Below are 13,052 nucleotides of genomic sequence, written 5' to 3' on the forward strand. Positions count from 1 at the left end.
TTTTCATATATTATTATGAAAAAATAATATAAATTTGAAAAGCTGAGATAATGTATTAAGCGGGCCAATTTTATTAAGTAATAGGTTTTAAACCATGTTCTACATTACAGATAATATTAATACAATATACAAGTAATATTAATTTAATATTACTAATGTCCATACCACAACTTTACCTAAGCCTACTGATATCTTAAGTGAATTAATTGACTGCATATATAATATATGTTAAGGTGCCCCGTGGCAAAAAGAATCTCAAAATAGTAAAACTCATTTAGTTGCCTAAAAATTTTTTTTTTCTTATTCTGAGATACTTTTTTGATCTCCACGTCTACCCTTTTGTCACTTGAATTTTTAGCTTAATGTCATATTTTATTATTTTTAGTGTTATAATCTCCTTCAGAGATTTTTAAATGATGAGTGAATGTTTTAAATTTAAATATATAGGAAGATGGTCAGGGTTGCGGTCAAAGGAGAAACGAAAATAGTTTATAACTATTTATTTTCCGACGTTTTAAATTTAAGATAAGTAAGCTAACACGGAGGTCAGGTTTCACGCCGTTTTATAATTTCATCCACTTTCTCAATGTTTTTGGGTTCAAAAAGTGTTTTGATTTTATAAATAACTATTTAATAGGCCATTCAAATGGTACACGTGAAAGAATGAGTAATAACGATAAAGAATCTTTTAGCTACCTTCTTATAAGTCTTTTACTTTTATTTATTTATTTTTTTAAATCTGATAAGTAAATGTCTAATGATTGCATGAGTTGTTATTATAGGTCTCCCTAATTACACGACATAGTTAATAAGGCACCACGATTTATCAAATTTATGTGCAACGTAATTATTAGGAAGATGGAAAAATTTATTTATTTTTTTAATGTAGCTAGTTTTATTTAATTATTATTATTTTTAGAGCAAAATGTTACTCATCCTCGGTTGCATCGAAATATTGCTATTTACACACCATTATTGTAATCTGATATTTGTCATGGAGCCCGCTTATTTAGCCTGCCTGCCTACCTCCTTGGAGAAGTGGAGAGCTGAGGAGGTAGCTCTAAAGTAAGAATGGTGTTGTGTCGACAGCTACAATGAGATAATGATGCTAGTATCTATTTACAGTGGCACTGCCTATTGAGAGGGCTATACTTTTTGTCAACTGTAGCTCCCTAAGGGACTCGCCATTGTACTTCCTAAGAGCAGATGGAGGAAGGGACGATATAAACTCGGCTATTGATCTGTCGTCGCCATTTTGACAGCTCACCCCTCGCCATTTTGTAAAGCTAATCCGTTATATTAGGGGGGCGGCGGGTTGTGTTACATTTACATAACAGGCTTTGTTAGATAGAGCTCGATATACTGTTACTCATACACCTGGTCAGATAAATAATATCATACTTGTGAATTTCATTAAGTTAATATCTGAAGCATATCAACATTTTTTATTCTTTATTTAAATATTTACAGATTTCAAAAGTTATACGGGCTGAATCACGATAATGAATCACACTCACCAGGACGAGCACAAAGATTGTGCTTTTGAAATAGCGGAAATAAATGTATTTAAAATGGCAATGCATAAAAAGTTGATGTTGCTTAAAATAAATTACAACAGTTGCGTCACGGAAAAATACCAATAATGAGAGAGCAGTTTTTGTTCTAGATATGGCCTTGTTGGCTATGAATATTAACAAACAACGTCCAAATTACAGCTTAAATTAAGAAAAATAAATTAGAAAAAAAACTAGAGATGGATTTCCAAAAAACAAATGTTACAAACATTTTTTTTTTTGCACTTTTAACATAAACAACTAAAAATATTTAAAAATTAATTTTTTGACTCACCGCCTCGGGTATTATTTAGTTCAGTTTGATAAATTCACTAGTATATGTACTTAAAATTCGAACCTGACTTTAAATGTATATTTTTATTAATGTTCTTACAGGTATTTTTTATTTTAGATTCGGCTTTCTGTACATCATGCCAATATCCAAGTAGGTTTCTTTGTAGACTTTGCAAATAGGCCGTGATAATTTTAGAGAATAGTCATACCTAGATAGTTAGTTAGTTATTCTAAGCTTTATTTCAATGTTTTTTACAATTTATAAAAAATTATAGAGAAAACACTCGAAATGGTATTGCACTTCAGAAAGTTTATATATGAAATTTTGTTTAAAAATCATTCACAGGAGAGGTTAATGATGTTTTTGAATAGTTAAAAAGGAACATATCGAATTCTTAATGTTGAATAAAGCCATTTGTTTTTATTTAACATCTTCGTTACTAATGTATAAACTTGCGTAGTAAAATTTCGACTGTAGGATTATCTAGTTGTTGTTGTTGTCTGGGGCTTTAAGGCGTAAAACCCTGAGGTCATCAGCCCTATGTTTCGTGCTTTATAATTCTGTTTCGTTTATATTTATAAATCTACTTCACTTTATTTTTCTCTTTAAATAATTTCGATAATTTATTACGTATAACAGATTTTCTGGTTTAAATCTTATTCAAAAGGCCATTCCTTTTTAAGAAAACTAAGACCATTTCCACGTATTTCTGGTCATCATTCAGAGCATCCGATACACTCGGTCCTACTCCCAATCTACTCAAGTTCGCAGAATAAAAATGACATTTCTCAAATATGTGACCGATCGTAAGTACACTGTTGCAGGATTATCTAGTTAACAAGGAACAGTAACATTTCGAATAACTCTCGAAAGCATGTCGATGAGTAAGATCGAAAGGCCTAGCCAGGTTCACATTACTCATAGCAGGAGGCATTTTGGTATTTATTATTGATAATGATTCAGCTAAAATAATGAATGTATTGCAAAGTTAAAAAAAAAAATGGTTTATTAATCCTAAAAGAAAATGGACATATAGATTGAATAGATTAAATAGAATCCATACCTTGCCGTGCTCCTTCTCGAAGTCGCAGTCCCTGTTACCGGGGATGTGGTATCCATTCGTACTCGGGGTAAACACAAGCTGCATGTTAGTCCCAGTAGCGACAAATGCCTGAAATAAGATGATGGTGAAATAATGTTCATTTCATAGTCAATAAAGGATAAGAAGTTGAGATTGTTACCACTTCGGTGTGCCCCTCTCTGCAGCCGTTCTGGAACCTGATCTGTCTCTCCTCCGTCGGACGGTCCCGGTACCCCGTGAACCGCACCTATTCACAAAATTTTGTCAATTAGTCAGAGAAAGATAATAACAAACTTTATTTATTAATATTATTAATAAAAATTGAAAACAAAAATAGTTTAGGTAATTAACAATATTTGTATTAAACATTTGATATTTAAACAATGCCTCCATTTGCAATTTACAACATATTATTGAGACTCTAATCGTTGATTTTTTTAATTAGGAACAATATTCTAGTTCAAGATAACATTACCTTTCAAATATTTTTTTTAAATATTTGATATTACCATTTTAGGATCATGAAAACCGAAATATGTACAAGATAAATGCCTGAATCAAGAAGCTTCTTGGTGTGCGTAATATCCAGTTATTACTGCATTTTACAAAATATTTATTTCTCAGAAACCAGAATTTAATGAAATCATTCTTTTACAGTGAAAAAAAAAACTGATTGTGACTTCATCGGTATGTTGTAGAGAATGATCAACATATTATAGATATTGAAATTATAGAACGGTTGCTGCCTTATATTTTAAACCATGATTCAAACTCGATGTTTTCAGAAATTTGCAGATACGCCAGTTTGGCTTTGTACCGACGATATACAACCAGCGTATACTCCTTGTCAAAATATTTTACTTGACTATACACAATAAATTCAGGTCACCAAAAGTAACCGAATTGGTTGCCTACACCTCAGGCCGCATATACGTAGGTGTTTGATAATCTTGTCAACGTAGTGAAAATAATACCTAATACTATACAACTCGATGTTTGTTTTCGAGACAACTCAGTACGCATTATGCTAAGCTATAGCGGCCTAGATTCCAGGTGTAAACCTTCAAATAAAGGATCAAAACTGGATTTGAAAGATTTACAAATGCAGAAAACCACCACTTAGGAACAAATTACAAATTAAACAAATCTACAACTAAAAATTTTATTCGACGATTTTGTTTGATTTGTATGTTTGTGGTGAAACAGAAAGCAGAACTCCGTTTTCTTCCGTCATGTAAAGATTTTTCATAAATTCATGATATGGGACGCAATTTTGGGATACCAATAATCATACACTAACAGGTTAATATAAATTTGAGATAGAAGGTATTGTGTTAAAAATATTACGTAAATTTGAGTAACAATTTATGCCGGAAATGTATAAAGTATATTTTCAGCATAAATAGTCATCCGAAAGAGAGAAAGATGGTCTGTCTAACGATATCAAAATAAGTTGATCAAGGAAAATGTTCAGACTAATTTACTCTCTGGCAAGTGAGAAAAATATCATTTTTTTTCTTTATTAGACCCGTGTTACTAATTGAGTAGATTAAGTATTACTATCTCCCTCCCAAAAAAACGCAGAAAATTAAATATTATTTAATAATTTCAACTTATTAATTACTTTAACAACTTAATAATTAATTATTATTTAATATTTTTTTAATTAAATAAAATAGTTTAAAAATTTTAAATAAAACACTAACTTCATATTCGTATTCAACACCACAAAAAATTCGTATACATATATAAATCTCGAACATAAACAAATAATTGAAATTTTTCTCACTTTAACGAGAGAGTGAAGTTGTTTGCACATTTTTCTAGATCAACTAGAAAATTTTCATTACTAATGCATACTTAAATCTTTTGGTGCCAGTGGAAAATGGTTTTCTCTAATTCCGAAGTTAGCAATAAAATTAACAGTATGTTAAAATATATCATATATATTTATTTATATATACTATATAATTATATATGTGAAACAACCATACAATTTATTAAGGTGACTAAATAAAATAGAGTTTATTTTCGGTTTCTGTACAAAAAAGAATCAACAAAAATTAATTTCAAAACGTTTTTTGTTTTAAATCTGTAATATTAATAAATTATGATTAGTTATCTAAAATATTATCTGAATTATAAATTTGGAATGTAATAATATTATTGCTACTAATATAGTGAATAAATATTACAAAGAATTTATGAAATGATATAATATAAATGACGATGGATAGGAAGATAACATAGAATTCTCAAGAGCTACTTGTTTTCTCTTTTAAACGGTCACATGGAGCAATAGTTTACTGCTGTTTACACCGGAACTAACATCTGTAGTCCTGGAGGTAAACATCGAGAGAGTGTATCAGCGGCCATCTTGTTTTAAGCAATCAATAAAATCCCCTTCTCCGGCTAAGCCGTGCAATCTATTGAAAATCTGCTTTCTCTTCCAAATAGCAACGCCCTTTTTCTCTGACATTTCGATTCAGTTGTGATTTAAATTACAGATCAAATATATTCAGTTTCCTCATAAATCGGATTAAATTTTTATTATAAACAACATGAAATATTGCAATGAACAATTAATTAACTTTAGTAACGTGTATTACAAAAATGTTATTTCAATTTTAAACTAAGCTATAAGCCAATCTAAGCTATATGCCAATTCTGATGATAGTGGAAACGAAATCTGAAATAATTGACGCTAGAAAAGGAGGAGTTGGCCACTATTGTACAAGACATTCAATAGTTCTGTTTGGAACTAAATATAGACAGCGGTACAACTAGGTGTTAGCCAACAGTCGGGATTTCCAGTACGTCATTGGCGACCTTGTCATAATGGTTTCCTTATTGCCTCCTCTTCTCAGCGCACCTTAGAATAGTCATAGCAACCAACTAGTTGTAAAATGTTAGTTAAGAAAAAAAAATGATTTTCTAAATATTTCCAGGTTACTTTCAGGGTGTTAGATATAGGATTAAAATATTTTATGTTAAATATTCCCAGTAAGAACAGCTATGATTCTGGACAGAGAATATTCATACTGGTAAGATAAGTCCGGGGTAGCTGTAACAGTCGAATAAACGGGCCAGGCAAATAGTCCAAGAAGCAGCTCAAGAGCCGTGTGGTGTCTTAGGCGAGTTCGGTTTGTGTTTGAACATATCGGTTGCCTTCATAAGATAGGCTTTCTAAGAAGTTTTTGAAGAGAAACGAATTTTTTGCTCTGGTCTTAAAATATCATCTAATACTTGTAAGACAAACGCGTTTAGAGGGGGGAAATAAAAGAAACGAAATAGAAGGAGTGGTTTAAATGTGTATCTTTTCCAAGATGGTCTCACGAAGTATGCACTCGATACGAGAATAAATGTGACTAGTGTGACAAAAGAGGGGGTCTCAAAGATAAAATTAAAACATATAGAAACACCATAGCTTAAAGAAAACCTTTATTTCCTAGAGTTATCATTCTTAACTTTTTTTATGGACAAAAATTTCTTTATATCGCATGAATTCTATTTAAGGCTTAAGCCTTATTTGTTAATTGTTAATCTTACACATACATATTATATTGTACTATAAACCAGTTGAACCTTATTTTTCCTTAAGAACATAGTGAAAAATATTTTTATTTGTATCTTGTATTTCCTCAAATAACTAAATAAATATATGAACTTTGGAATGACAAAGCTATGAGCTATGAGCTCAAAAATTGAAAACTAAACGGAAAAAAACTATTAGATTTTTCAACATTACAGGCTGTTTTAGTTCTCTTTAAGTGTTATTGGATTTCCTCCTCAGTCATGCCTTCAGATCAGTGACGTAATTAAGAATGACTACAACCTAATGCAAGCGTTTTTCCTATGCGTCTCCAGAAAAAAGACTAACTTTAACCTTACTCCCAAACATACAGCCTTCAATTTTTTTTTCAAACTCCCCCCAAAGATGCTGCGTTAAAAACAGCATAATTAATTTCAAGTATATAACTCTTCTAAATTAAAGAAATTTATTTTTGATGAAATCACTCTCTTTTCTCTAAGTAATAATCCTTTAAAATATTGGTTTCAATCATGTGAAATGTGTTTATGCACTAATCGCAAACCCAAATAATCTGCGCCTCATATGTTGCATCAGGCTTAGGCATGGAATTTTAAGTCTATCCATAACATTTGCGCGTCGAAAAAAAAATAATCTGCAGTCAAAATTCGTTATATAAAATTATAAAAGCCTGTGTTGTTTTTAATAGAAAACTTTGCAAAACTTAATATGTTTTAAGGAGTTTTCTTGAGAATATTTTCATTTAAATAGTAATAAATGTAAAAAGATATAAATTTTAGCTATCGCCACCAACAGGTAAAATCAATTTTTAAATCATTTCCATTCATTACCTTAATTTCATTTTTTCAGGTTCACTCAAAAATCAACACCGGTATGAAATAAAATATCATTTCAAAGTCAACAACATAACACAAATTCAGAACTAATCGACTTTTTGCGTTTTGTAAATGCTTTGTTTCCTGAAACACAAAATACACCAGGAAATTGTTTTCATCTGGCAAAGCGAAAGTAAAAAATGAAACTCGATAACATTTATACTAGGCCATGACCAATTTTCGACTTTTCTCTCAAGTTGAACTAAGTCATACCGTTATTGAAATATTGGTCCCTCAATTAAAATACATAAGCGAAAGTAACTGATGGTAATTTGCTAAAAATCTATAAGAGTCCAACCAGACACCTATCCGCACATTTCCGAAAATTATCATCGAAGTTGAACTAACGGTTCGATCGATTATATATCTGCAACAAAAATTTGAATTTAGACAGAAATATGATCAAATTTATGCCTTGAAATCCAAAATGTAATACGTTATTTGGTAATTTTTGTTTCAGAGTTGTTTTTTTTCTTATGTGATTACAAAGCTCTCCAGCCTTAGACAGTGGGAGAGTAAAAATGTTTTCACATTTCAAGGATTGTCTATTTTTTTAGGCTTGGCGTTATGAATGTGTTCAAAAAGTTTAATTTCGACATAAATATATCGGAGAGCGGTCGGACACGTTCACAATATATTTTCAGACTTGATGAGCGCAGTTTGATGTTTATTTCCATGTTTACCACTTGTTTTCTTGTTGAAATTATTAGTTTCAATCTTTTTCTCAAAGGTAATTGAGATTTTCAAATGTGTATACTATCTTTTATCGCCGCATTACTCCATCGTGGACTTAAGTCTTCTTCACAATCCTTCATTTAAACTTTTTAACCGATAGTTTTCATCTTCAAATATCAAAATATCCCTTAGATTCTACATCATCCAATTAATTTTTAAAATAATAAATGAGTATTAGTGTTATGTGTGCTTTATAAACCTCGTTTGTATAACGTGCAACGATACTATTAAAATTTAATACAAATCAAAAATATTGTTCAATATACTCGTTACTTTTCACGCTAAATAGCATTGGCTTGCCGACTTCTTCCTCGCCATCCTTGGTACATTATAAGATTTAATGCTTTCAAGGTCAACTGTAATTATTTTTAAAATTAACTATGTTTACAATCAAAATTAACTCCAAGGAAATAATAGTAAAACAAAAAATATCAATAATTTAAAAAATATTTCAGGACAATGTCTGTGTTCCTAAACACAGACAAATATATTTGGAAATGCTGTATCTTTCAGTATTCTCATGCTCTGTTCTATTTTCTTGGCATAATCCGATGTTTCCTATTAGAATTTGAAGTTACAAGAGGTACATTACACATCATTAAATATATAAATTTAACAGCTTTTAGATGATTTAATACAGTGCCTTGGATTGAAGATTGCCAGTTATTCGGATTGAAATGGATGAACTGAAGAGAAGGATGGGAAGAGAGGGGAACCAGCAAGCAGCTCAAGACCCCTGGGTCGTCAAGGTAACACCCTTCAGCTTAAAGCCAGTTCCTCATTCGGTTTTTGGCTCTCAGAAGCAGTTCTGTGACAAGAGGTAGAGGCCCGTTGCGAATTCTCGGGCGAGGCACTTTCGTATCGTTGTTTGGAGAAGAGTGGAAGGGGAGAGCTGCATAGAACAATGTTTTTTGGCATTTCTCAAATATAAGAGTCATTAATTTTAAAGTAAATACAATACAGTTAAATTCGAAGGTGGGTAAATCACAACGTGACCAATGATAGAATCCTCTGGGTATATTATTCATGAGAGACCTTTGACGGCCACTAGTTCTTTTACTGCAGGCCCACCTTCCTTTATTTTCTTCGGTTCTCTTTCTTTACCCAATCAACAAATCAAATTCTGGACTATCTCAGTTATCTGTTTTCCAGATTGGTCTTGAATGGAGATATTTTTAATCGTACTCCGACCTATCCATTTTGGTATCAATAACCACAGTCGTAGTGGTTATTGTTCCAACGTTGCTGTTGGAATTGTCTGCTCTTTTAATCTCAATATCTTCCAAGATTTGGCAAATAGTTCTATAAAAAATAAAAGTATTTTTTCATTAATATGAAAACTAGTACTGAAGGGTTTGTTGATGCATGGAAAACAAATATCAACTTTATTTTTCCCTAAAAAATATTTAATGTCACTTTGCTATGTCGATCATTTCAAATTGTTTTAATATTTTACTCATATGATAGCACAGTGTGATTATTATACACCAATCGATTTGTTTTCTTACATAAACAATAATTAGGAAAAAAAATACAGATTGTATACATTAAATGAATTTAAATTTATACAAAAAGAGGAAAAACCAAAAGTCGATTCAACTAAAGTAGGCCAATAGTTCCCCCCCCCCCCCCGGCGAGAAAAAGCAAGTCAGTTTCATTTTTAGCGACGTTAAATAAGAATTTTCATTGAAATAAAAAAAACTTTACTTGTTACAATATGCTACGTTAGATGGTATATTATTTACGAGGAGTAAAACAAACAAAAATTATCTTTAAGAAACCCACATTGCAAAGGCACCATGGCACCTTCCTTGTAGGAAGGAGTGTATTGCACTTTGTTAAATTGTCTAATCTGCTAAATTATAACATTTTTTTATTTTATTTTTTAAAAGCTTTTTACAAAAACTTCTCGTTTAAAAATGATCAAAATTCTCCTCGGGTAATTTAACTAAGAAGGGCGGGAGGGTGTCCCTTTCCGCGCATGACAACTGTGAAGCATACATTTTTTCACACAATTTTTGTTATTTTTATAAAATGGACATGAATCTAAAAGATTGTAAATTGTAAAATATAAAGAAGGAATTACTGTAAAAATGAATCATTGAACTGGATGTTACTTAGCACCGAAACAGTGGATGCTTTATGTACACAATATCAATACCCCTCTGTTCCTAATATGTACTCATCTTAAAATTTCATTTACTATAAGAATACATACAAATAATTATGACATTCCATTAAATATCCAAATTTACGTAAGGTATAGAAAACTCGAAAATGTTAGAAAATTAACAATGCTCTCAAAATACAAGCCACATGCCACTGCTTTGACCCGATGAATATCGAACAAAAATTAAAAATGAGGTGTTGATAGTTGACCGTAGATTAATGCTTGAAGAAGTTTGTCGGGGGGTGCGGTCAGCAAAGAACAACATAAATAAACAAAACGATATTTATTTATTTTATGCCGACGTTTCGACCTGAGTTTCAGGTCTTCATCAGGGGTTGTGGCGTGTAGAGGTAAGATTGGTAACTGTTATTATATAAAAATTAAAAATGATCGGGATTGAACTTGTACAATTGTTCAACCTGTTTATAGCTTGTGAAAAAATAAACAAATTAAAATATTGAAATCAAAAACTGGCCTACCTAAAAACTCTGAATCATAGATTGTTAAGTAACCATATTAAAATTGTAAATTCAAAAATTAATCGAGTTTTCTATATACATTAAAGTGAAAACCGAACTCAGTTTAGTTATCGTTCTTTTTTCTCCCTCCTGCCCACTTTTTTATAAATTTCTAAAATTCTGATTTAATGAAATCTACCTCAAATCAGTTAAAATTATTTAATAAATTCAAAAGTAAAACAAACACGATGTATAAATGCTGAATAATGGTTTCTTTAAACATGTACAGAGTAAGGATATACCACATAAAGATTATATTCTATAAGTATTAAAAGCGAAAATTTATATTTTCTATAACAGTCGAGTTCTTAACGTACAAAGTTCAACTTTATTTATACCGCAAATGAAGCACTTGCTACCCACGGCTCATCCGCAGGGGATAGATAAGTCACTCCTTCAAGTGGTCAGTAAGGATTAAACGTTTATTTAAAAAACATACCGAGTTAAGAATAGTTACCAAATTTAAAGAGTTGAAGAGTTAATTTCGTAAGTTTTAAAGTTGAATCTACAATGCTAATATTCCATAATAAAAAGTCTTGTAATTTACAATAATATTGACAGCTCTTACAAGTAGATTAAATAATAGAATACCAAAGATATTAATTTACGACAGTTAAACTAAATAATATTTATCAATTTATAAATAAAATTTGAAGATGTAGTTTATCAAACGTTTAAGTATCAAGATATTTAGTAAATTTTGTAAGTATATAATACTGTTCTGATAGTTCTTAATATCATTTTAAAGGCAAGACACAATCTTTTGAACCTGTTGGTAATCATCACTTTATTGAAAATTAAGTAAGCACCTGAGTCTCCGATACGGCTCATGCTGAACAGATATAAGTAAAGTTATATTAAAATATGAAGGTTATAATAATTGAAAATATAAATTCAGTAAATATAATAAATGCTCTTTATTAATATTATTTGAAAAATATATATTTCTGGAAACTAATACTGTACTGTAACGTAATACCTATGTACCTAGCCTAGGCGCCTATTTAATGACCAGTGAAAATATCTATCTTTATTCATAGAAAATAAAAATTGAGTACAAAACAAAAAATTTAAGTTTTTGCGTCAGACAAAATTTATACCAATATCGACATATTTAGCTTCTATATACCTATAAATAAGTAATAAAAATGAGAAAGAGTATAAAAAAAAATATATAACTACTTGGTTTATACACGAAAACTGATTATTGAGAACAATCTATATATATTCAAATACCTTTGTTGAGCAACTGAATTTCTGTCAAACATTTTGTTTTAAACGTTCGCAAACTATTTATACAACTTGCTCAATACAATGAATTACTTCATTATCACCTCTCTTAATAAATAATTATTAAGTTAATCATTAATAATTAACTAGCAACTTCCGCGTCCGAAGTTAGTTACTTGGCATTCATAATGTCGGTGAAACGTAAAAAAGATACACATAAAAATTTCTGAAAACACTTTAAATCACGGTTGTGGATTTTACATGTAGCAGTAAATTAGTAATTTTGAGGTAGGTAGTTCTATTAATCGTTTCTTTTTTTTTTAATTATTATTAACGTAATGTATATTTGGTTAGGTTTTTCCTGTATGCGGAGAGAATAGAAAAACAGGTTAAAAAAATAAATCTGGAGATTTAAGCCACTTCACCTTGAAAACGACGAAATTGACAAACCAACTAATTAAAAAACGAACAGCAATTTTCTTATTATTATATTTGTATGCATTGCAAATATTCTTATGATCTAGTCTACACTATATCAAATAATGCTATCTGGTACTCACCTCCGACTCTCTTGACAAACGACGAAAAAGTTCGTCAGATTCAAACTTTGCTTTCTGGTCAGGAACAACCCTGGGCATCTTGAAGATGAACCTCGTCTTAGGCTGTTCATATAGGCCAATACCGTCGAACGGTAGCATCCCGACAGCTGGATCGTTCATGGAGATCATTACTGACTGAGGTCTGAGAGCGTACTGAAGTTGCAGGGCGGGTCCTGGTGGGCGTTGCCAGCCAATGAGTACCTTCGTACTCCCCACCCCTGGCCTAGGCGGGGCAACATCACACCCCAACCACCCCTCCCACTCACCCTGTCGTCCAATTAATGTGCCCCATCGGAACTACTTGCCTAGCTTCTTCATGTCATTATTAAACAAATGAGATGTTCCAGATAAAAGTAAAATTACACTTTGTATTATGAATGAACAATAATTATTATAATACTTCCTACAGTCCTGTACGGCCGTCGCTCGCTTTGAAGAAAGAATCC

The 13,052-nt window shown here is 31.1% G+C and overlaps 1 protein-coding gene across 2 annotated transcripts in view; it reads right to left on the reverse strand.

Moving 5' to 3' along the window:
* Bgb (Big brother) overlaps positions 1 to 12,783 on the reverse strand; it is a 56,214-nt gene extending 43,431 nt beyond the window's left edge. The window contains exons 1-3 of one of the 2 annotated variants that reach the window (XM_014428567.3): positions 12,568 to 12,783; positions 3,090 to 3,176; positions 2,912 to 3,019 (exon numbers count right to left, since the gene is read on the reverse strand). In XM_014428567.3, coding sequence (XP_014284053.1) covers positions 2,912 to 3,019; positions 3,090 to 3,176; positions 12,568 to 12,735 — 363 coding nt within the window. In that variant the 5' untranslated portion in view covers positions 12,736 to 12,783. The remainder of the gene's footprint in view (positions 1 to 2,911; positions 3,020 to 3,089; positions 3,177 to 12,567) is intronic. The other variant, XM_014428568.3, reaches the window with a different exon arrangement.
* Between the last annotated feature and the right edge of the window lie 269 nt (positions 12,784 to 13,052).

Source organism: Halyomorpha halys, unplaced genomic scaffold (assembly GCF_000696795.3).
Source record: "Halyomorpha halys isolate HHAL.00 unplaced genomic scaffold, Hhal_1.1 Scaffold726.1, whole genome shotgun sequence".
Taxonomy (NCBI): Eukaryota; Metazoa; Arthropoda; class Insecta; order Hemiptera; family Pentatomidae; genus Halyomorpha; species Halyomorpha halys.